This window comes from Bufo bufo, chromosome 2 (assembly GCF_905171765.1).
Source record: "Bufo bufo chromosome 2, aBufBuf1.1, whole genome shotgun sequence".
In the NCBI taxonomy this organism is placed as follows: Eukaryota; Metazoa; Chordata; class Amphibia; order Anura; family Bufonidae; genus Bufo; species Bufo bufo.
This window is the reverse complement of record NC_053390.1, coordinates 586,599,243-586,624,832: the sequence shown is the minus strand read 5'-3', so window position 1 is coordinate 586,624,832 and position 25,590 is coordinate 586,599,243. Positions and strand designations below refer to the sequence as shown.

Below are 25,590 nucleotides of genomic sequence, written 5' to 3'. Positions count from 1 at the left end.
CTGACATCCTTTTTCACTGTTGTGTGCCTAAGGGTATGGCCCTGGATGTACACTTTATAGTGTGGCTGATAGAGAGGTGTGTACTGGGACCTAGTGTGCTACCACATTTGGTTTTTCTGAAAAGCTGTGATGTAGTGCTCATGAGGCCCGTACCATACCGCCTCATGACTCCAGGCTCATAAAAGAGATTTTTCTGTCACAAATCCATCAAAACCATCCAACTCTGTATGTGATAATATCTCCAAACATACAGGCCCAGATTTACTATTGTGGTGGAAAGGGGGTGGCCTAAGGGTCTCGGGTTTGCGCCAAAATTACACCACAATTCTGGCTTAAAAATCTGGTCCAAAGTGAGCCAGCCAATAGTTGGTAATTTGGTATAGAGTAAAGTGTCTATCCCTGCAGCAGATCTATCATCCAGCCTGAGCCCATGATAAACCTGATGCAGGTCTAGACCCCCTGCCTAAGTTTACGCCATCTTTACGATTTGTATATCAGGTCCACAGAGGTCAACTGAGCCTGTACAGCAGTGTAAAGGGTAGTAGAGGCTTCACGCCCTTGTAAATGACCTATCACATTTCATACAGAGGGTGAAAACTACAGATAGGCTTTGGAACCAGCCCTTATGTTAAGGAGCTGTCAGCCAAATGCTCGACAGTGTGTATTGCCTCTTCCATCCACCTCTAGCACCAGCTTATCTCCCGGGAGAACCCTGGGCACTGGACCCACTGCTTCCATCAGGGTATCTGTCACTAGGGTATGTTGTCCTTAGATAGAGCAATCTAAAACTGGTGGGATTGGAGCACCGCTCTGACAACTGGAGGGGCGACATCTCAAGTAATGTGTACTTAGAGGAACGTTCACATGTGGTAGCGTCGTGTTCGGTGTTCTTTCTGAGCTGTGGAATCAGAGATATCAATCCCATGGCCTGCTGTCTTACCTCTGTACTTCCCCACATATTACACTGGTGTAGAATACAAAGGACGAAACTCCAGACACTGGGGGCAGGTGTCAGCACCGATGGAAAAGGTTAACTCATTGCGGTAACACGGAAATCTCATTGGAAGCTCTTTTCCAGGAAATTTTTGTGGCTTTTCAATCAGCTGATAAGAAAATACATAATATGAACTGAAGCCAATTTTACTGCTTATCAAGGTAAACAAAGCCAGGTGATTCCGACCAACACAAAGATAAGCAGCGTATCCGGAACACCGCCAGAACGCACAAAACACCGCCACAGAGATACGCCACCAGATGTATCAATCCTACGGCCAACATTTCTCTTCCTAAAGCCTCAGGCACACAACCATTGTTTGGGTGCATGTCAAATACACATTTTTTGCAGACCTATTTATTTCTGGGGACAATTTTTTTTTATGACTGCATTGTACTCATTTTGAGCTAAAACTCATTTTATTCAGTTGGTCGTCATTAAAAATTGTCAGCCCCTTTCTCTGTACAGTGTTGAGATTCTCTAGGAGCAGGCTATTTGTTTGCACTGTGTACTGCCTTATTTCTCTTCTCCTGACAGCTCATTAATACTCATTATAGCTCAGTTGTTATCAAACTGATAAGAATATGGCGTAAATAATTGTTTATGAGCTGTTAGTAGTTCAGAGATAAGGACTATACATAGCCATCAGATGATAGTGAAAGTAAGATGCTCACAGCTAAACTAAAAGTAAACCCTTTATTACAAAAACTGCTGAAAATGTTTAAGATGAATTGAAAAAAAAAGATTTTTAGCCCAAAATGGGTAAAATTAACTAAAGTTGCTCCGAAGATATTCATAGCCTTTATTCAGCCTGAAACTATATATTTTTTTTCAATTTAAGGACAATTCTCAGTTTTAAAACTAGATTTTTCTCTGCTCATTGACAGTCCCACAGGGAATGAATGCTTGACCTGTCACTCCATTAGGAAGCGGCAACAGGACACCCTTTCTCTGGACTGGGGGTGGTCCCAGTGTTCAGACCTCTACCATCAGTTAGTTATCCTATCTTAAAAGGGGGTTTCCATCACTTTAAGGGCTCATGCACAAAAACGTATTTTCTTTCTGCTTCCGTTCCGGGTTTTTTTTTGCGGACCGTATGCGGAACCATTCACTTCAATGGGGCTGTAGAAAATACTGAAGTTACTCCGTGTGCATTTCGTTTGTCAGCATGGCCGTTCTGCAAAAATGCAGAATGCAAGAGACATGTTGAACTGATTGCAAAGAAAAAACATACAGCTGTCTGAATGAGCCCTTATAGTGAGGATTTATCCTTAGGACAGGTCATGAACTTGTGATCAGCAAGCACTGCAGTATCCAGATTCTGCTATTGTTTTTTTGCAACAAAAAAATTAATAAAGATAAATAGCTTGTCTCATGCAAAAAAATGTATGTTGCTGCATTCCAAAAGCCATAACTTATTCATTTTTATTTTTGGCGACAAAGCCATATTCAGCTTCTTTTTTGTAGGAACAGATATCGTTTTTATTAATACTATTTTGGGGTACCTTTTACTGTTCAATGGGCAGTTTGAATTACATTATCTTTCTTATAGGGGTTGTAACAAGCACAGCGGTACGATATAGGTAGGGCTGCAGTAAATGATTATTTGAGAAATTGAGTATTCTACCGATTAATTGTAAAATGAATAGAGTACTCTAATAAGAAAAAATGAATTGATACTGTTTTTCTTTATAAAAACTCATCAGACCCCCTGCCATCAGTCCCCAACAACCTTCGTTCCCCCCTATGTGATCAGCCCAAGTGCATCAGTTTCCCCCAGTGTCTTCAGCTCTCCCCAGTTGTTACTCTTTAGGGGTGATAGGTCGTCTTTAGGTTACAGGAGGTATGTATTACTAATATGGGGTGATATAATGTCTTCTGCAGGTTACAGGAGATATATGTTACTCTATAGGGGCGATATAATGTCTCCTGCAGGTTGTAGGAGGTATGTATTACTCTATATGGGGTGATATAATGTCTCCTGCAGGTTACAGGAGATATATGTTACTCTATAGGGGTGATATAATGTCTCCTGCAGGTTACAGGAGATATATGTTACTCTATAGGGGTGATATAATGTCTCCTGCAGGTTACAGGAGATATATGTTACTCTATAGGGGTGATATAATGTCTCCTGCAGGTTACAGGAGATATATGTTACTCTATAGGGGTGATATAATGTCTCCTGCAGGTTACAGAAGGTATGTATTACTCTATAGGGGTGATATAATGTCTTCTGCAGGTTACAGGAGATATATGTTACTCTATAGGGGTGATATAATGTCTCCTGCAGGTTACAGGAGATATATGTTACTCTATAGGGGTGATATAATGTCTTCTGCAGGTTACAGGAGATATATGTTACTCTATAGGGGTGATATAATGTCTCCTGCAGGTTACAGGAGATATATGTTACTCTATAGGGGTGATATAATGTCTTCTGCAGGTTACAGGAGGTATGTATTACTCTATATGGGGTGATATAATGTCTTCTGCAGGTTACAGGAGATATATGTTACTCTATAGGGGTGATATAATGTCTCCTGCAGGTTACAGGAGATATATGTTACTCTATAGGGGTGATATAATGTCTTCTGCAGGTTACAGGAGATATATGTTACTCTATAGGGGTGATATAATGTCTCCTGCAGGTTACAGGAGATATATGTTACTCTATAGGGGTGATATAATGTCTCCTGCAGGTTACAGGAGATATATGTTACTCTATAGGGGTGATATAATGTCTCCTGCAGGTTACAGAAGGTATGTATTACTCTATAGGGGTGATATAATGTCTTCTGCAGGTTACAGGAGATATATGTTACTCTATAGGGGTGATATAATGTCTCCTGCAGGTTACAGGAGATATATGTTACTCTATAGGGGTGATATAATGTCTCCTGCAGGTTACAGGAGGTATGTATTACTCTATATGGGTGATATATATCTCCTGTAACCTGCAGAAGACATTATGTTACTCTATAGGGGCGATATAATGTCTCCTGCAGGTTACAGGAGGTATGTATTACTCTATATGGGTGATGTAATGTCTTCTGCAGGTGGCATTCTCGCCTCTGTGCACAGGACTTCTCTCTCCGGCCCCCTAAGCTGTATTTGCTGAGGTACAGCAGTAAATGTTGGGGTAATATATAAAGCGCAGTGTTAGAGTGGAGGAGTGGGTGCTGGTGTCTGTCTTGGCTGTTCGACCATCTTCCTTTATTCAGCCTGTGTGCGATCATCAGTCTGTCTTATTGGGGTTTAGATGCTGGTCACTCACACGCTTGACCTCCTGAGAGGAATTAAAGGGGCCTGGTACGTGACGAAAACTCAGCTCCCCACCTACGCACAGTCTGTAATTAGCTGTGATAATTAGCTGCATGGGAAGTGGCTGTCAGACTTACGTTTCCAGCAGGGGCACCGCCGACACTCCATCGTTCCATGGACGAGCTGTGGAGTGTCCGGAGGCCCCCTGCTGGAAAGGTGAGTATTCCGAGCGCATTGCAGGCCAGCGGGCGACCAAAGAATGGGAGTAATAGCAAGCGCTTCACTCCCGCTCCGTGGTCACGTGAAACAAATGAATCCTCAATGCAATCGAGTAATCATTGCAGCCCTAGATATTTTTTTTACCACTTTTACAAAATAAAACCAGTTTTTAAAGGAAAGGGTTTTTTTTTTTGTTTTGTTTTTTTACAATAAACTATTACTTTATTTTTCGGTCCCAATAGGGGACACCACAGTGTGATTGTTTGATCCCTTTTGACACAGCATAATAGACATACCGTCATGGCAGGCCTCAGGGCCTTTGTTGGGCAATGCACTGTGCCCTGCGAGCCAGGATGGCCGACTGGCACAGAGGAGCTCCAGCTCTCTGTTAAACAGCCGAGTGCTGAAGGTTGCTGATCCCTGCACCAAGGTTAACCCTTTGAGGATCAACCAAGGGACGTATTTGTCCCATGTTTTTAATTGCCTGTATCATCTGATTAAGAACTTAAAATACTTATTTTTTGGTTTGAGTCAAAATATTAGTTCTTATCAACAAACGGATCTAGCTTTATTTATGTTCAAATACATTCTTAAAGGGGAAAAAAATATTTTTATATTGATGACGATAATCTTATGGTCTTCAAAGGGTTAACAGTAGCTCAATGCAGTGAAAACAATTAACCCCTGCTATGCTACACCACTAAAGTTAGTGACCTTGACTACTCCACTTCATTAAAACAAGTGAAGTTTAATAATTGGAAAACTTTTAAAAAAACCATTTGTTGTCTAAACCTGGGACGAGTCTTATAATCCAAAAATAGAGTTTTATATATATGCACACATTAATGTGAAAAAGTAAGAACGCTTTCAAATATTGAAGTGTTAATAGTCTATTTTTATCAATTAAGAAAATGCAAAGTGAATGAACAAGAGACATCTAAATCAATCTAATATGGGGTGTGACCAGCCTTCACACAGTTTTTTAAGGGAACTTTCCCACTTGCGTTAAAGTTTTCCGGCACTGAGTTCCGTCCTCGGGGATCAATACCGGAAAAGAACTGATCAGTTTTATCCTAAAGCATTCTGAACGGAGAGCATCAGATCAGTCCCTCTTACGTTTTTTTGGCCGGAGAAAATACCACAGCATGCTACAGTTTTCTCTCCGGCCAAAAATCCTAAACACTTGCCGGAATGCCGGATCCGGTTTTGCATTCTGCACAGCCCTTTAAAAATGAGAAAAAAAAATAAATACCGGATCAGTTTTTCCAGATGACAACCAGAAAGATGGATCCGGTATTGCAATGCATTTGTGAGACGGATGCGCCTCACAAATGCATCTGTTTGCGTCCGGATTGCCGGATCTGGCGACGGAACTGCCTGCCGGAATCCTCTGCCGCAAGTGTGAAAGTACCCTAGGGAACTTGGCAGAGAATTTTTTCCAAACATGTTGGAGAACTAACCACAGATCTTCGGTGGATGTAGGCTTGCTCGAATCCTTCAGTCTCTTCATGTAATCCCAGACAGACTTGATAATGAGATTAGGGCTCTGTAGGGGCCATCTCATCACTTCCAGGGGTCCTTGGTCTTTCCGCTGAAGATGTATATTTTGGGTGGTTGTCCCGATGTAAAATAAATCTGGAGCCAGTCAGATGCCTCCCTGATGTATAAGTATCTGGCTGTGTTTCTCAGCATTGAGGACACCATTCCTGATCAAAGCCCTGGTTACTTTCCTTTAGAATTTCTCTTTTGCTCATTCACTCTGCACTTTGTTAATTGATAAACTATTTACACTTCTATTTTTAAAAGAATACTTAGCAGCATTGCTTTTCACTTTTGCACAGTATTGTGTAATATATACTGTGTTTACTGTATGTATTACTGATGCATGCTTCTTTGGGTGTAAAATACCGACGTTCCTCTGGAGTATATCATGACAAACCAGTGTTTCTGCTAAGCACAGCATTCCACAGTACGTGAGATCATAAAGAAAGGCCTAGATAGAAATGGACACTTACATGTATGAACAGTAACTTCTTGGTGAAGGGATGTTGCTTACAGGAGCTGGAAATGTACAAGCAGAGACCAGAAATGTTTCAGTTCACCAGTTGCCTCCAGCACAGTATGGTCAATGAGGACTCTGCAGTCCTAGAATTACTCTGCTGTACGGTAGGGCGCCCTGGACACAGACAGCATGAAGAATGGCCGCCAGGCTCTGGACATCCCGAGACCATATGCCTGCGGGTATCGGGCATGGTTACATTTTTTTTAGTTTTTAAGCAGAGTGCAGCACTTGACAATCTTCATCAATCCCATAGACCTTGAATGGAGTGCCAGCACTTTATTAAAAAGGGGGGCATGGGACCCTTGTAATTGGTGCGGTCCCAGTGGTGATGTGCTGATCATGGGAGAACCCCTTTAACTGGTGTTGTCTGGTTTCCTACATTGATGACCAATCCTCAGGACAGGTCATCAATATCAGTTCGGCAGGGATCTGATACCCAGTACCCCCACCGAACAGCTGTATGAAGAGGAAGCAGCCCTCCTCTTCACTGGTTGACATAGCAGCAGTGAAATTACAACTATGGCGTCCTAGTCACTTCAATGGGCACTTGTAGGAGCTGTCATTACACTGCTCCTTGCTGCAATGTCGGGAGCTGAACCACCGCTTATCTGTTATTGATCACCTATCGTGAGGAGATCAATATAGGAAACATGACAACTCCTTCAAAAGGCCATCTGTACCTATGACACTGGCTGCTGAAGACATCTGTGTTGGTCCCATGTCCATATGTGCCCGCATTGCTGAGAACAATGATGTTTTATTATATGTAAATGAGCCTCTAAGAGCAACGGGGGCTCACTGGCTTGAGGGGGTCTCCAGTGCAGTCAGTGATTGGCTGAGTTTTCAATCAAATGGAAGAGTTCCAGCACTCACAAAATCTTAAACTTTCATTGTCACCACTTTAAAACTGTCACGGGAATTTCAGAGATGCTTACGCATTTTGGATGATTAGTTCCATCCTCAGTCATAGGGCTCGTTCACACTAACGTTTTTTGCGTTCCGTATACGGAAACCATTCATTTCAATGGTTCCACACAAAAAAAACGGAATGTACTCCGTATGCATTCCGTTTCCTTATTTCCGTTCAAAGATAGAACATGTCCTATTATTGCCCGCAAATCACGTTCCGTGGCTCCATTCAAGTCAATGGGTCTAAAAAAAATTAAAAAAAACACGGAACACATACGGAATGTACTCCCCGTATGTCTTCCGTATCCATTCCGTTTTTGCGGAACCATCTATTAAAAATGTTATAACAAGCACAATTTTTTCTATTTAATTACTGTATACGCCATACAGAAAACGGAACGGAACCACTACTGAAACAAAAAACTGATCCATTAAAAACAGCCCACAAATCACTGAAGCAGCCATACGGTCGTGTGAACGAGCCCATAGCCTAAGGATTTAACGAATCGTTGGAAACGCGTCAGCCTCTCTAAGGATTTCTCCCCATGTTTGTAAAGTTGTGACAATAAAAGTCTGGAGACCTTCCATAAGGCTGAACACTACGTATGGCCTGTGCAGTGCCCCGGAAAAAGAGCAGTAACGATGCCCATACACACTAGGTAAAGGGCGGCTCTACACAGCCTAAGAAAATAAACTGTTCTAAAATCAGGACTGTGTGAATGAGCCCTAAAGTCAAAGCAAATATATTCAAATAAGATAAGATAACGGGTCTCAGACACACGGGCGTCATACAACATACATGTGAAGCCAGGCAAAGTTTCCCAAGGAGACCACAACTGATCACCAGCCACACCTACATGTACCTGAACTACAATGTACGCTGATTCCTAATACCTTATACGTAGACGTCTGGTCTCATATGATAAAGGGCAGTGCCAATCACAGAATATATAGGACTGAGAGGTGCAGGATAACCTACCAGCTGTTGCACTGCACATGTAGGGCTGTGTTCACATTTTTATATCCCACATATAACATATGGGAAAAAGTAAAGAAAAAAAAAACAAAAAAAAAAAACACACGTGATTTTTATAATGGGACTCTATGGTGACGGATGCCTCTATATAGCATCCACCTAACATGTTATACATCATACATGGTGTGAACACAGCCCTATAGGTATAATGACTACTATTAGTAGTAGATTGATGCTCTGCTCCCTTCTGTGTTGGAGCCTCCACTGCAAATGTCGTCAAAAGGGCCAGAAAAAGTAGAGCAGCACGCAGAAATCGTTAGCCCTCAGCAGAAAAACATGGGGCATTCTGGTGGAAATCATCGCCATTTCCATGGATGCCAGACTAGTGCCGTAAATAATGTTGGCTGAGAGATGCCTCTTCCTCAGATCCAGTAAGAAAAGAGGAAATCTCTGGAAGGGCAATTATATAGGGGATAAGGAAAGAAACGCTCACTCCTCACCGATCCCCTGCCAATGCCACTACAGTCCCAGCCGTTGCTGGAACTGCTCAGCCATAATGGCCGCCCCTGAGCAGAACAGCGTCAGAAAGGCAGTAGATTGGCGAGGTGAGTGAGGATATATATTTTTTTCTTTTTACTTTTAAGGCTACTTTCACACTAGCGTTCGGGGCTCCGCTTGTGAGTTCCGTTTGAAGGTTCTCACAAGCGGCCCCGAACGGATCCGTCCAGCCCTAATGCATTCTGAGTGGATGCGGATCCGCTCAGAATGCATCAGTTTCGCACCGTTTGTCCTCCGCTCAGCAGGCGGACACCTGAACGCAGCTTGCAGCGTTCGGGTGTCCGCCTGGCCGTGCGGAGGCAAACGGATCCGTCCATACTTACAATGTAAGTCAATGGGGACGGATCCGTTTGAAGATGACACAATATGGCTCAATCTTCAAACGGATCCGTCCCCCATTGACTTTCAATGTAAAGTCTGAACGGATCCGTTTGCATTATCATGAACAAAAAAAAAAAAAAGTTTTTTTTTTTTTTTTTTCATGGTAATGCAAACGGATCCGTTCTGAACGGATCCAAGCGTTTGCATTATAGGTGCGGATCCGTCCGTGCAGATACCAGACGGATCCGCACCAAACGCAGGTGTGAAAGTAGCCTAACCCATGCTGGCCCTTTTCACTAAAATGTTCTTCCCCCATCAACCCATATGTCAATGAACATCTTTGGTTATGCCTCATCCACAGATTAAATGTTGATTCACATATCTGAAGAAGCAGCCTCTGTAAGCCCATAAATGTGCCATATTTGTGAGGCAAATATATATCTTTTTTATTTTTTACAAAAACGTGGGCCCATTCACAAGGCAGATTTGACATCTTTCGCTGCATATACCACAGCAGTAACCAGCGTGGTTTATGTCACGGATGTTCACTTTGTAACGTGGAAGATAGACTCCTCTGAAGGGAGCTAAGCCATGAGTGGACACCCAAAGCGGCTTCAAGCCATGACCGCCCGGGCACAGCGCCAAGAAGGGACATATGCTTTCTTGGTGCAGCTACAGTCTTTGAAAGATCATTCAACCCTTCGATTAGATGAAAAATTCAAAGGCAGACGATTTCTTTTCAGACGATGGTCTGTCAAAGGATGTCGGAAACGGTCCTTGTTAGAATGAGGAGAGAGAAGCGCTCACATAGCACACTCTCTCTTCTCCTGCAGGAGACAGAACCGAGACCAGCCCAGAGACTTCCTATGGAGACCGTCTCCTGCAGCGAGAAGAGACGACGCTCTATGTGATCTGTGGGGATCTCAGCGATCAGACCCCCAGCAATCAAAACCTGATACACTGAATGATGGGGGGGAACTTCAGCAACAGCAAAACATTTACACCTGGAAACAGGCGCAAATCTTATAAAAAAAAAAAAAACTACGCCAGGCGCAAGGACTGCCACAGATGTGCCTAATTTATGAGGATAAACTAGACGAATCTTACTGCAGCCCAGGGGGAACTAAGACCGGCGTAAAAAGTGTGCACCAATTACCCTTTAATTCTCACCAAAAAATAACCATTATGGTTGAAATTGCCCATTCGGATCTACTTTACAATAAACTGTATGACGTCTGAAAAGCCCCTATAGCCATCCCTACATGGAGGAGCCTCCGCTGTCTATGGAGCCCAGTGTGTGCACAGCCCCCCATAGCCATCCCTACATGGAGGAGCCTCCGCTGTCTATGGAGCCCGGTGTGCACAGCCCCCCATAGTCCATCCCTACATGGAGGAGCCTCCGCTGTCTATGGAGCCCAGTGTGTGCACAGCCCCCCATAGCCATCCCTACATGGAGGAGCCTCCGCTGTATATGGAGTCCAGTGTGTGCACAGCCCCCCATAGTCCATCCCTACATGGAGGAGCCTCCGCTGTCTATGGAGCCCAGTGTGTGCACAGCCCCCCATAGCCATCCCTACATGGAGGAGCCTCCGCTGTCTATGGAGCCCAGTGTGTGCACAGCCCCCCATAGCCATCCCTACATGGAGGAGCCTCCGCTGTCTATGGAGCCCGGTGTGCACAGCCCCCCATAGTCCATCCCTACATGGAGGAGCCTCCGCTGTCTATGGAGCCCAGTGTGTGCACAGCCCCCCATAGCCATCCCTACATGGAGGAGCCTCCGCTGTCTATGGAGTCCAGTGTGTGCACAGCCCCCCATAGCCATCCCTACATGGAGGAGCCTCCGCTGTCTATGGAGCCCAGTGTGTGCACAGCCCCCCATAGCCATCCCTACATGGAGGAGCCTCCGCTGTCTATGGAGCCCGGTGTGCACAGCCCCCCATAGCCATCCCTACATGGAGGAGCCTCCGCTGTCTATGGAGCCCGGTGTGCACAGCCCCCTATAGCCATCCCTACATGGAGGAGCCTCCGCTGTCTATGGAGCCCAGTGTGTGCACAGCCCCCCATAGTCATCCCTACATGGAGGAGCCTCCGCTGTCTATGGAGCCCAGTGTGTGCACAGCCCCCCATAGCCATCCCTACATGGAGGAGCCTCCGCTGTCTATGGAGCCCGGTGTGTGCACAGCAGGGTAGAGGCCGGACCCCTGCACGGTTATTTTTGCTCCTCTTCCTCCGGGTACACATCATACACGTGTTCCGGTGAGGGAGTGACAGCGCCGGAGTGGTTAATGCCGCCCCTTCCCCCGCCAGCATGGCGCACGGATCGCTCGGTCACCGCTGAGCACACACGCCTGTCCTCCTCACACTCAATCCAGCCGCCCGCTCCTGACACAGCCACCAGCCGGCTCATAGATACCGTACACCAACCGCTGGCCTTACCTCCTCCTGAGGGCTTTTACCGCGAGACCGGCGCCGGGAGAGGACGTCACAGGTCACATGACCTGGCTGCTCCGCTCCTGCAGTGTGGGAATTAGGTTAGGGGAAGCGCTGTATCCATAGCTGCGGGCAGTAGTCTGTACTCTGTGTGTGATAAAGGTGGACTGGGGATGGGAAGGCTATGTACAGCTTTGGAGTCCGTTTTTTATGATTGCATTTAAAGGGTCTGTCACCCTAATATTCTCTATTAAACAGGCTGACATTATAGATGTGAAAATGTCACCTGAATTTAACTCTGCATTTCTTTTATTTAAGTATGCCCCCGTTTCCGTGTAACTTTAACTTTTATTATATACAAATGAGCCTCTAGAGGGGGGGGGGGGGGCTTTCTCACTGCTCCTGCGCCGAATCCTGAATGGGACAGCGCAGGCGCGAGATTTACACGGCAGACGGGGCCAGCAGGAGAACCAACGCTGGCCTGGAAATTAGGTGTGCAACGCCCCCCCCCCCCCCTGCTCCTAGAGGCTCATTTGCATATAATAAAAGTTAAAATTACACGGAAACGGGGGCATACTTAAATAAAAGAAACACAGCGTTAAATTCAGGTGACATTTTCACATCTATAATGTCAGCCTGTTTAATAGAGAAAATTGGGGTGACAGAGACCCTTTTAAGAGGACCTTTCATCAGTTTTGACATAGGCTAATTATGGTATTACCTTGTAGGGCGGCCCCCACTGATGCCATGGGTGTATTTCTTTTTTAAACCCCCCCCCACCCATTTGTCTGCTGTGGCCCCCCCGATGATTTGGCGCGCTGTATTATAATGAGCATTAATCTCGCAACGGGGAGGAGACGCAGTCTTCAGCTGTGGGCGTCTCCTGCCTGGCTGTGAGCGGGATCCAATCAGAGCGGACCGCACACAGCCATGGAGAAGGAGACGCTCCCCGTTGCGGGATTAATGCTCATTATAATACAGCGCGCCAAATCATCGGGGGGCCACAGCAGACAAACGGAGGGGGGGGGGGGGTGTTTGATAAAAAGAAAAGAAAATACACCCATGGCATCAGTGGGGCCCACTCTACAAGGTAATACCATAATTAGCCTATGTCAAAACTGATTAAAGGTCCTCTTTAACTTATTTTTGGCTAAAAATCATATTTTCAGTTGGCCTATATTAAAAATATTGAGCTGTTCAGTAACAAAGGGTTAACTGTTTTTCTAACTGTGTGACTGTTATTTTGTGTTGTCATCTAATAAACCTTATTTCTAAACTACTAAGAGGTCATAAACACTTAGCCACATTCTTATCAGTAAGATAAGCTGAGCTATAATGAGTATTTATAAGGTCAGAGAGCAAAGATAAGGAGTCCGTCAACTCCTGGTGTGACGGAAAGCACAGAAAATCCACAGGCAGCTAGTAGAGCATCTGTAACGTCCCACAGTGGCATTACCACTTCTGCACCCTGCTACTGTCTTTATTGGTCTAACAAAACATCATCTATGTATTTTGTTCAGGTTCTATACACTGTGCATTTCTAATGTTTGTAACTGTTATGTTTACATGTAATGTGCCTGGTTCGCCAGCAGGTGGCAGTGTAAATGACAGAGCTGCAGTTGGATAGAGTGGACCCTTCCATTCCATTCCCCCCTCTGTGGGGAGTGGACGTGAGAGTCAGTCTAGCGTACCCCTTGCTTGGGGAAGGTGTGCAGGGCACGTCAGCCAGCCAGAGCACCTGAAGCTCTGCTGGTCATGACGGCCAAAGCTTGAAGCCTCAGAAGCCAGGATCATAGTTCCCTTTGCAATTATGTTTTACCTACTCAATCATTTGACAATTCAACACACACAGTCAAATTTCCCATCCGCAACTATATTAACTGTAATACAGAGGGAGTTGTCTATGTCATCAGATGTACCCATTGTGACCTGATGTACATAGGCAGCACGGCCCGGAAATTCAAGAGCCGTATACTTGAACACTTGAATTATATCAGTAACCCAAATATCCTCAATATCTCAAATATAGCGAGGCACTTTATACAAAAACATGCCCGTCAAGTGTCGCATTTTCAAGCATTTGCTATAGAAAGAGTCCTGGCACCCAAAAGGGGCGGTGACCATCGGAAGAAAATTCTTCTCCGAGAGGCCTACTGGATCTTTAGACTTGGATCTAGGATTCCACTAGGTCTCAACTTGAGAAAAGAACTGATGTATATTTACCATTGACGCATAGAGCACAAGAATCTATTAGATATATATACTCACCAATAGTTCTATATGAAGGTCCAGCTTATGCCCATTATGATCCATCTCCCCCTCATCAGTCTAGTTGACGTGTGACCTATTCTGTCAGAAGGCGTCGCATTTACCGGTTCAATACTGCTCAGGACAATGGCTACATGGTGCGTTTTGGTTTTCCCCAGTGTGATTTATATATAGCACGAATTGGTCTGGTGGACCTAGGGTCAATAGGAATTTATCTCTTCATGCTGTCTATATACAGACTGTATAGCCTGAGAGCACTGGATATGTCAATCTGCAACGAGCACTTTAACATTAATCTGTCTCCGCCGCTATTATTAATTTTGTTTTCACTATGTTTTCAATGAGAATTTTTATGCGAATTGTCAGGCTGTAATCAACTGCAATACTTTACAGGATGAAGGGCCATTTTTTTGGTTGTTTGTATCTTATATTTTTAAATCTGTTGTATGATAATGTATTCACACTGTGCGGCTTTTCCCGCAAGAGTAAGCACCATGGTATATCCAGGGTTAACATGTTCCGAGAATACCTTCACAGTGTGTTACTAATTACACCTGTAATAGATGAACCAAATGACGACGTGTGCCTCTGTTGTGGCAGCCTATGGGATTGGAGTTTCCTCTCTGGATTTTGGAGGAGGTGAACTCTAATTCCTTTATATTGTGGGGTCACACATAGCATGGTGTTACGACTAAGGGTACTCACCCGAAACGCGTCAACGCCCATGCCGTGTATCAAGTGGCCATGTCCGTTTTATGAATAATACTAATAAAGAAGAGCTGTAAGAGGACCTCCATTGTCTCCAGAACCTTTTTCTACTTGTCTGCAGCCTGCTACGGGAACACTCCCCCAGGGCCTCTGGAGCCGGGATCATATACCATACCAGGAAGGTGAGCTGGATAAAATTTCTTCTATTTCCCTAGCATAACTTAAAGGGATTCTGTCACTTTGTTTTCGGCTATAGAGCTGCGGACATGCACGGCTAGATCACCGCTAGCATGTCCGCAATATACCGGTCCTATAGGGCTGTGTGCTTTTATTGTGTTTAAAAAATGATTTTATATATATGTAAATTAGCCTGGTAAGGAGCCCAAGGGGCTGTACTAACCTTCCTGGGGCCCAGCTATGCCCCCTGTGAAGGAGCCCAGCACCGCCTGGGTCCTCCGAATCTCCTCCTTGCTCACAGTTAGATCGCCGTAATCTCGCGATGCGCAGTTCCTTCCCTGAGGCTGATGCCAGCACAGGGAAGGTACACTATACCGGCACTGCGCATGCGCGAGCTCACGCATCGCAAGATTGCGGCAATCTAACTGTGATGAAAGGAGGAGATTCGGAGGACGCAGGCGCTGCTGGGCTCATTCACAGGGGGCGTAGCTGGGCTCCAAGAAGGTTAGTACAGCCCCTTGGGCTCCTTACCAGGGTCATTTACATACATATAAATAAAAGCACTACAGAGAGAAGGTGCAGCAGACGGAAGAATCTGAGTGAGGCTACTTTCACACACGCGTCATGGATCTGCACAGACGGATCCGTTCAGATAATACAACCGTCTGCATCCGTTCAGAACTGATCAGTTTGTATTATCTTTAACATTGCCAAGATGGATCCGTCATGAACACTATTGAAAGTCAATCCGTCCCCATTTACTTACATTGTGTGCCAGGACGGATCCGTTTGGCTCAGTTTCATCAGACGGACACCAAAACGGTGCAAGCAGCGTTCTCGTGTCCGCCTCTAAAGCGGTATGGAGACTGATCGGAGGCAAACTGATACATTCTGAGCGGACCCTTATCCATTCAGAATACATTAGAATGCAAACTGATCCGTTTTGGACCGCTTGTGAGAGCCCTGAACGGACCTCACAAACGGAAACCCAAAACGCCAGTGTGAAAGTAGACTGTCAGTACAGCAGAGCCAGAGAGCAACAGATGTAGCAGAGTTGAGTTTACCTGACAGCTTTAATGCTAAAGCCTGCTGGGACCAAGACAAAGCTTGAAGATTGTTTCTGATGAACGTTTATTCACGTAAAGCTGCTGTTCAACTATATACAAGGTCTGGACTCAATCTTTCCTGCAAATCCCTCAATTATTCCCCCTATTTATTGCTTTGGACCAAAAGCCTGGGGTCCAGCCGTATCCAGGTAGGAGCACCGTGACACACATATAAAGGGAAATTTTAGGCCGCACTATACCACTCGGCATTTCTATACCTGGGTCGCATTACATAGAGGGCCCTGATTGCACATCTCAGCTCTGTACAGAAAAAAGGATTCCATGTTGTTAATAAAGACCAATTGAAAAAATGATTTTTAGCTCAAAATAAGTATAATGCAATAATAAAAAAAAATGCCTTTAAAGGGGTTTTCTGGGATTTTACTATTGATGTGCTATCTTCAGGATAAGGCCTCTTGCACACGACCGTATGGCTTTCTAAGTATTTTGCGATCCACAAAAAACGGATCCGTAAAAATACGGATGACGTCTGTGTGCATTCCGTTTTTTAACAGTACTATCTTTGTCCGTTATGCGGACAATAATAGGACATGTTCTATCTTTGAACGGAAGGCATACGGAGTACCTTCTGGGTTTTTTTGCGGATCCATTGAAATTAATTGTTCCGTATACGCTCTGTATACGGAAAGCAAAAAATGGAACGTAAACGAAAAAAAAAAATGTTCGTGTGCAAGAGGCCTTAGGCCTTATGTCTTCCGTATCCATTCCTGCAGAACCATCTATTGAAAAGTTTATGCCCAGCCCAATATTTTTATGTACTTACTGTTTAAACATTATTGTATGCTTCCGTTTCCGATCCGCAAAAATAGATCAAAAATGGAAAGCAAATGGAAAAACGGAACGGAAGCGGAAACACTACTGAAACAAAAAACAGGAACAATAGATCCATGAAACACAGACCGCAAATACTGAAAAAGCAATACGGTCGTGCGCAGGAGGCCTAAGTCATCGTTATCAGATCGTCAGGGCCCCGGCACCCTCACCGCTCAGCTGCTGGAAGAGGAGGCCGTGCTCCGTGCAAGCGCTGCCCTCCCGTCATTGTTTACCTGCTCGCCGTCGACATGACAGTGGTGAGGAGATGTAATTACAAGCCATCCCATTCATTTCTATTGGACAACGTGTAATTACGCCTCCTCTCCGCTGCGAGCAGGTAGACAATGACGGGAAGGCAGCGCTTGCACGGAGCACAGCCTTCTCTTCCACCAGCTGGGAGGTGGGGGTACTGGGTGTCTGTGCCGCCAGCTGCATATGTACCAGAAGCTCAGAGCATTAGTTATTGCTGTGCGTGTCAGATCTCTATTTACCCACCAGGAGGCCTTGGGGGGCTCTCTGGGCATTGGTCTACTCATTTCCCGGTAACATCTATGGCCAGTCATCCCCTGAAAGCTACAGGGAGTGCAGAATTATTAGGCAAGTTGTATTTTTGAGGATTAATTTTATTATTGAACAACAACCATGTTCTCAATGAACCCAAAAAACTCATTAATATCAAAGCTGAATATTTTTGGAAGTAGTTTTTAGTTTTAGCTATTTTAGGGGGATATCTGTGTGTGCAGGTGACTATTACTGTGCATAATTATTAGGCAACTTAACAAAAAAAAAATATATACCCATTTCAATTATTTATTTTTACCAGTGAAACCAATATAACATCTCAACATTCACAAATATACATTTCTGACATTCAAAAACAAAACAAAAACAAATTAGTGACCAATATAGCCACCTTTCTTTGCAAGGACACTCAAAAGCCTGCCATCCATGGATTCTGTCAGTGTTTTGATCTGTTCACCATCAACATTGCGTGCAGCAGCAACCACAGCCTCCCAGACACTGTTCAGAGAGGTGTACTGTTTTCCCTCCTTGTAAATCTCACATTTGATGATGGACCACAGGTTCTCAATGGGGTTCAGATCAGGTGAACAAGGAGGCCATGTCATTAGATTTTCTTCTTTTATACCCTTTCTTGCCAGCCACACTGTGGAGTACTTGGACGCGTGTGATGGAGCATTGTCCTGCATGAAAATCATGTTTTTCTTGAAGGATGCAGACTTCTTCCTGTACCACTGCTTGAAGAAGGTGTCTTCCAGAAACTGGCAGTAGGACTGGGAGTTGAGCTTGACTCCATCCTCAACCCGAAAAGGCCCCACAAGCTCATCTTTGATGATACCAGCCCAAACCAGTACTCCACCTTGCTGGCGTCTGAGTCGGACTGGAGCTCTCTGCCCTTTACCAATCCAGCCACGGGCCCATCCATCTGGCCCATCAAGACTCACTCTCATTTCATCAGTCCATAAAACCTTAGAAAAATCAGTCTTGAGATATTTCTTGGCCCAGTCTTGACGTTTCAGCTTGTGTGTCTTGTTCAGTGGTGGTCGTCTTTCAGCCTTTCTTACCTTGGCCATGTCTCTGAGTATTGCACACCTTGTGCTTTTGGGCACTCCAGTGATGAAATATGGCCAAACTGGTGGCAAGTGGCATCTTGGCAGCTGCACGCTTGACTTTTCTCAGTTCATAGGCAGTTATTTTGCGCCTTGGTTTTTCCACACGCTTCTTGCGACCCTGTTGACTATTTTGAATGAAACGCTTGATTGTTCGATGATCACGCTTCAGAAGCTTTGCAATTTTAAGAGTGCTGCATCCCTCTGCAAGATATCTCACTATTTTTGACTTTTCTGAGCCTGTCAAGTCCTTCTTTTGACCTATTTTGCCAAAGGAAAGGAAGTTGCCTAATAATTATGCACACCTAATATAGGGTGTTGATGTCATTAGACCACACCCCTTCTCATTACAGAGATGCACATCACCTAATATGCTTAATTGGTAGTAGGCTTTCGAGCCTATACAGCTTGGAGTAAGACAACATGCATAAAGAGGATGATGTGGTCAAAATACTCATTTGCCTAATAATTCTGCACGCAGTGTATAGACCCCTTTCACACGAGCGAGTTTTCCGCGCGGGTGCAATGCGTGACGTGAACGCATAGCACCCGCACTGAATCCTGACCCAATAATTTCAATGAGTCTGTGTACATGAGCGTTGTTTTTCACGCATCAGTTCTGCGTCGCGTGAAAATCGCAGCATGTTCTATATTCTGTGTTTTTCACGCAGCCCCATAGAAGTGAATGGGGCTGTGTGAAAAACGCATTGCATCCGCAAGCAAGTTTTTCACTGATGGTTGCTAGGAGATGTTTGTAAACCTTCAGTTTTTTTATCACGCGCGTGAAAAACGCATCAAAGCGCATTGCACCCGCGCGGAAAAAACTGAACGCAATCGCAGACAAAACTGACTGAACTTGCTTGCAAAATAGTGCGAGTTTCACTGAACGCATCCGGCCCTAATCCGTCACGCTCGTGTAAAAGAGGCCTTAGGGCCAGGACACAGTACTGCCCTAGGTACGGTAAATTGGGTCTCCCCCTTCCACGTCTAAACTCAATTCCTGACAAAACCATAGGTGGCATCCCCTGTATCAGCTGCCACACGGCTCAGCTGCGGGCATTTTGGCCATGGATTGGCTGTGTGGCAGCTGATATGAAGGATGTGGCCCCGAAAGCCTCTTTCACATCTGCGGCACAGAAGGGCCTACCGGAGTTGTCAGGATCCGGCTCGGCCGGATGTTACCACAATGCCCAGTGGCCCCATTGACTATAATGGGATCTGGCTGCTAGCTGGCAAACATGCTGCGATTCGGCCGGACAAAGAGCATTACGTGCAGCAGTTTCTGTCCGCCCGGATCCCGGGATATTTGCTGGGCAGCGGCCGGATCTTCACCTTATCCCTTTGTAGTGAATGGGGGCCGGAGAGCGCTAACGCTAGTGTGAACCTAGCCTAACCGGGGTCTAGCTGTATGGTGAGATCTTGGAGCACGCAGATTGCCTCAAGGCCACGCGCTCCGTGTGACTGCAGGAAAGTGAGCCCAGGGACTCACACAGGTATCAGTGGCTGAGCTGCTGCGGTGTTAGGCCGTCTTCACACACAGCAGTTTTTATCGCAGAAAGTTCTGCCAGTGAATATCAGATCTATTATCTGCATGGGGTTGTGTTGGCACCAAGCACATGGTGTAGATAGATGGAAACTTATCAGTCTCATGCCAACTTTCATGCCAGTTTTTTGTGCCCAGAAGCAGTTTCCACCAGGACAGCGCTAAGGGGTTTGTATGTTGGACTCCCCTAGCTTGGTGCTCAGCTTCCCCTCCACCCGTGGCTGTGCCCTCTAGGACCCCCGATCTTCTAGCGGAGGCTCTCAGGAAAGAGCCCACAACAGTCGCCCGTCCTGCACACAGCAGAGCGGAGGTTGTCGCTTGGCACCAGGGCTACATCTAGTGTTACTGTGTACTAGGAGCAGCTCTCAGTCACTGGAAGGAAGGCTTGGCTCGTGGAGGCGCCTGCTGATGACGTCACGGTCATGTGACTGCCGTTCTGTCAATGGAGTGTGTTGTGTGCATGTAGTACAGTGGTGTGCGGGCACCTAGGTCTGGCACTGCAGGGAGAAGCGGTGCCCACCACAGCCAGGAACACGGGGTGAGACTTGTGGGATGGATGGGCAGCTATCTATCTAATATCTGTTATCTCTATGACGGGTGTATGGGCTATCCTCAGCAGTTCAGTCTAGTGTTATATGCTGCATATGATACCGAATACTATGTACACAGCACGTCACATTGCTGACATTAGGAGGCACCTCACTGACACATGTGCCCTGTATCTACAGACCATTACCTCCATAGAAAACCTAGATGAGCTACTACATTATAGGGGGGACCCGCGGACTGGCCATAGACCCTAAAGGGACGTTTCCTGGTGGGCTGATGCCCATGTGGGCCTCCCAGCCCTCCTTACAGCCGCCGGCTGGGTACATAACGATCCGATGCTCTCAGCATTAATTAATGTCGGAGCATCAGGTATTTATAGACGTATCCAACAGCCGCAGGTGCCCCTCTGATTTCTGCTGTATTGCCATGATGCGGATATGACGGTATTTTGTGCTGCACTACGGTATTTCTGTCCCCGCCCACATGTGTTGCCCCGCCTTCTGTCAATTTGGACCCGGCTACAACTTGGGGACACTTTTATTTTTTTATTTTTCCAGGGACACTTTAAGTTCTCAGTTCATCCCTGCCCGCAGATCATCGCTGATAATTATACTAAATATATCATAGACCAGTCAGATCTTTAGTCAGTGTTCACTTTCTTTTTTTTCTTTCTTTTTTTTAAAAGAGGGCCTGTAACATCTCCTGTCATGTCTGTTTTAGTAACTACTTGCATCCCTTGTAATATCAGTTTGGAATCGCCTCTTCTACCTACTCTATGCTGCGCTGTTCCTTTATTATATAGCAATCTGCAATGATGGTCCAGATGGTTGTTACCAGTTGGGGGTGTCCCTGTACAGTCTGACACTGGCAGCACTGATTGGATAATGTCAGACTCTGCAGGGACATTCTCATACCTGGTAACACCCATCTGGACCTTAATTGCAAACTGCTAGTAATTCATTCATAACTTCTAGTAGGAATAATACAGGAATGGCACATCACAGAGTCAGAAGAATACATGCTCCAGAATTGTTATCACATGGGGGATGTAAGTAGTTACTAAAACTGACATGTCCGGAGAGGTGACAGGTCCTCTTTTATTGAATCATCAGAATAGATGCAAAAATGAGCGATTTGTAGATCATCAGCATCTGACCGGCGGGGGTCTGACACCCGGGACCCCGGACGATCAGCTGTTTGAGAAGGCAGTGGCGCTATAGCGTGGGTCCGACACCCGGGACACCCGCCGATCAGCTGTTTGAGAAGGCAGCGGCGCTGTGCAGTAGTGCCGCGGCCTTCTCACTGTTTACCGCAGGTCAAGTGACGTCACGACTGTTATCCAGAGGATAGATCATCAGTTTAAAAAAACTGCAGAACCCCTTTAAAGATTTTTTTGGGGAAAACATATTTAAAACTTCAGAAACATTCATATATACAGTACTGTGCCAAAGTTTTAGGCAAGGAGAAAATGTTTTAAGAAGTAAGAATGCTTTAAAGAATGGAAGCGTTAATAGTTTCTTTCTTAGGGCTCTTTCACACTTGCGTTGTCCGGATCCGGCGTGTACTCCACTTGCCGGAATTACACGCCGGATCCGGAAAAACGCAAGTGTACTGAAAGCATTTGATCCGTCTTCAAAATGCGTTCAGTGTTACTATGGCACCCAGGACGCTATTAAAGTCCTGGTTGCCATAGTAGGAGCGGGGAGCGGTATACTTACAGTCCGTGCGGCTCCCGGGGCGCTCCAGAATGACGTCAGAGCGCCCCATGCGCATGGATGACGTGTCCATGCGATCACGTGATCCATGCGCTTGGGGCGCCCTGACGTCACTCTGGAGCGCCCCGGGAGCCGCACGGACGGTAAGTATGCTGCTCCCCCGCTCCCCGCTACACTTTACCATGGCTGCCAGGACTTTAGCGTCCCGGCAGCCATGGTAACCATTCAGAAAAAGCTAAACGTTGGGTCCGGCAATGCGCCGAAACGACGTTTAGCTTAAGGCCAGATCCGGATTAATGCCTTTCAATGGGCATTAATTCCGGATCCGGCCTTGCGGCAAGTGTTCAGGATTTTTGGCCGGAGCAAAAAGCGCAGCATGCTGCGGTATTTTCTCCGGCCAAAAAACGTTCCGTACCGGAACTGAAGACATCCTGATGCATCCTGAACGGATTTCTCTCCATTCAGAATGCATTGGGATAATCCTGATCAGGATTCTTCCGGCATAGAGCCCCGACGACGGAACTCTATGCCGGAAGAAAAGAACGCAAGTGTGAAAGAGCCCTAAATGAACATAAGAGAAATCTAAATCCAATCAGTATTTGCTGTGACCAGTATATGGAGGAGCTCAGCATCTTGGAGAACTGACCACAGATCTCCTGCAGATGTAGGCTTGCGCATATTCCTCTGTCTCTAAATGTCCACCCACTTTTGCACAGGACTGTACTTTGTGTTTTAATTTCTCATTATTTTCGAAAACTATGTTTGCTGAAAGTGAATGGGAGCATCCTTTATATTCAGAGCCTGGAAACCCACAGGGCCTAGTCCTGAGAGTTTGCCCGGAAGCGTCAGGCTGATGACTGATAGAGGAAATAGTTGTGCTGCTGTCATGTTCTGTTCTCACAGGATTGTCCAAACTGGACACAACTGTAGCAAAGTCTCAGCTGTGAGACCTGTCATATCTGTAAGGCCTCTTTCACACGGGGGCGAGATTTCCGTGCGGGTGCAATGCGTGAGTTGAACGCATTGCACCCGCACTGAATACCGACCCATTCATTTCTATGGGGCTGTTCAGATGAGCTGTGATTTTCACGCATCACTTGTGGGTTGTGTGAAAATCGCAGCATGCTCTATATTCTGTGTTTTTCACGCAACGCAGGCCCCATAGAAGTGAATGGGGCTGCGTGAAAATCGCAAGCATCCGCAAGCAAGTGCGGATGCGGTGCGATTTTCACGCACGGTTTCTAGGAGACGATCGGGATGGGGACCTGATCTTTATTATTTTACCTTGTAACATGGTTATAAGGGAAAATAATAGCATTCTAAATACAGAATGCATAGTAAAATAGTGATAATAATTTAACTCTCATCATCCTTGTTCGCGCAGCCCGGCTTCTCTTCTTTCTTTTTCTTTGCTGTGCAGGAGGAAAAGGACCTGTGGTGACGTCACTGTGCTCATGTGATGAGTGCAGTGATGTCATCAAAGGTCCTTTACCCTGGTCCTGAAGAAAGAAGAGAAGCCGGGCTGCGCGAACAAGTGGATTAAGGTGAGTTAAATTTTTATTTTTATATTTTTAACCCCTCCAGCCCTATTTTACTAAGCATTCTGTATTAAGAATGCTATTATTTTACCTTATAAAGGTTTTCACCTTCTGATGCTTCCATTGACTGCCATTACGCAGGTCCGGAGCACGGAGAGGAGCTGAATATTCAGAATAAGGCCTCATGCACACGACCGTTGTTGTGTTCCGTTCCGCAAAATGGGGTTCCGTTGTTCTGTTTCCGTGTGTCTTCCTTTATTTTTGGAGGATCACCAGACATGAAGGAAAGTAAAAAAAACACGGAAAAAAACAACGGTAGTGTGCATGAGGCCTATCAGACATATTTATGCAGTGACAACTCCTTTATCACATGTAAAATCCATGCCCTCCTCAGTGTGTGGCGTCGGTATGTGCATGCAGCAATGGCGACCATAATGTATGTTCTTCTAATCTACAGTGTGTGTTGTGTTTGCAGTTAATTTCTCGGGCAGCCCCCCATGATGGCTTCTCTAAGGGATGCAGGACTAGGAGCTTTCACGTTTTTTGCTTCAGCTCTCCCTCACGACGTATGTGGAAGTAATGGTCTCCCTCTCACTCCAAACTCTATCAAAATCCTTGGGCGATTCCAAATTCTCAAGACCATTGTCCACCCCCGACTCTGCCAGTATGTGGATATCACCCGTGGGAAGCATGGTAAGGAGAGCCAACTACTGATGGTGCCAGTGTCCTCACTTTACCTTCTATAGACTGGTTTGAGGCATTTCATGTAGTCACCCCGTTTAGAATTGGCACCCCAAGTAATCATTTCAAAAAACCTCGACTAATTTAATGTCCCAGTTTCATCATTGTAATAAAAAGTACCCTGTGTATAAAGGCTGGTCAGACTCCTGTGCCCCAGATACAGGGGTGGTGGAGTGGTACTAACAATGCAGAAGATAAATGTACTGTCTAATGTGTATCAGGGTGTCCTAATGGAAGAAAGGATCAGGCATGTTGGATGTCAGCATGCCCAATCCTTTCTCAAGAGAGATAAGGTGCCACCAGAGATCTGTATGGTTAGAGTGAAGAATGGCTGTCGGCCAACCATCGGGTTTTCCTTGGCTGACAGCTGTCTAAGATTTATGACCACTTTTATCCACTGTGTTTCGATGCTCACGACCATATGTATTTTACGGTCCGAAAAATTCCGATGGCATCTGTGTTGCTTCCGTTTTTTTGTGAAGCCTTTGACTTCAATCAGTCCACGGTCCGCATTTTGCAGCCAAGTGTAGGACATCTTTTTGGAGGCGGACAGCACATCCGTATGTCCAATCTGCGAACAGATAAATACATCTGCAAAATGCGGACTAATGACCCATTGAAGTCAATGGGTCCGTAAAAACATTGCAGACGGCACACAGACCACATCCATATTTTGCCGATCCGCGGTTTGACACAGTCGTGTGCTTTAGGCCCAAGGCAGAGAGCTAAATCTTTGCCCATGTGAAGGAAAGCCTAGCTAAGCCTCTGACGGGGGGAGGGTCATCCTCACCTGTCCTGAGGTCCTGACAGCGTGTTGGTTGTCTGGGGATAGGTCATCAATATCAGATCGGCGGGGGTCCGACACCTCCGATCAGCTGGTTGAAGAGAAGGCCGCCCTCTGTTCAAGCGCTGCTTTCCTTTCACTGTTTGCCTGCTCGCCGTTGACATCGCAGTGGTGAGCAGGTGTAATTACAAGCTGCCCCATTCATGTCGCAGTCATCGGCAGCCACATATCGCTCTTGGGCACATACATACCCTAGCGGTGCCAGA

At 45.8% G+C, this 25,590-nt stretch overlaps 2 protein-coding genes across 5 annotated transcripts in view; one reads left to right on the top strand and one right to left on the bottom strand.

Annotated features, from left to right (window-relative positions):
* The window catches only part of AIMP1 (aminoacyl tRNA synthetase complex interacting multifunctional protein 1), a 71,248-nt gene extending 59,443 nt beyond the window's left edge, over positions 1-11,805 (bottom strand). The window contains exons 1-2 of one of the 3 annotated variants that reach the window (XM_040418259.1): positions 11,740-11,805; positions 6,493-6,546 (exon numbers count right to left, since the gene is read on the bottom strand). In XM_040418259.1, the coding sequence (XP_040274193.1) occupies positions 6,493-6,494 (2 nt within the window). In that variant the 5' untranslated portion in view covers positions 6,495-6,546; positions 11,740-11,805. Of the gene's footprint in view, positions 1-1,905; positions 1,994-6,492; positions 6,547-11,739 lie in introns of those variants that run through there. The other 2 variants (XM_040418261.1, XM_040418262.1) reach the window with 2 other exon arrangements.
* TBCK (TBC1 domain containing kinase) overlaps positions 11,279-25,590 on the top strand; it is a 444,055-nt gene continuing 429,743 nt past the window's right edge. The window contains exons 1-2 of one of the 2 annotated variants that reach the window (XM_040418258.1): positions 11,279-11,821; positions 24,275-24,492. In XM_040418258.1, coding sequence (XP_040274192.1) covers positions 24,297-24,492 — 196 coding nt within the window. In that variant the 5' untranslated portion in view covers positions 11,279-11,821; positions 24,275-24,296. Of the gene's footprint in view, positions 11,822-20,417; positions 20,536-24,274; positions 24,493-25,590 lie in introns of those variants that run through there. The other variant, XM_040418257.1, reaches the window with a different exon arrangement.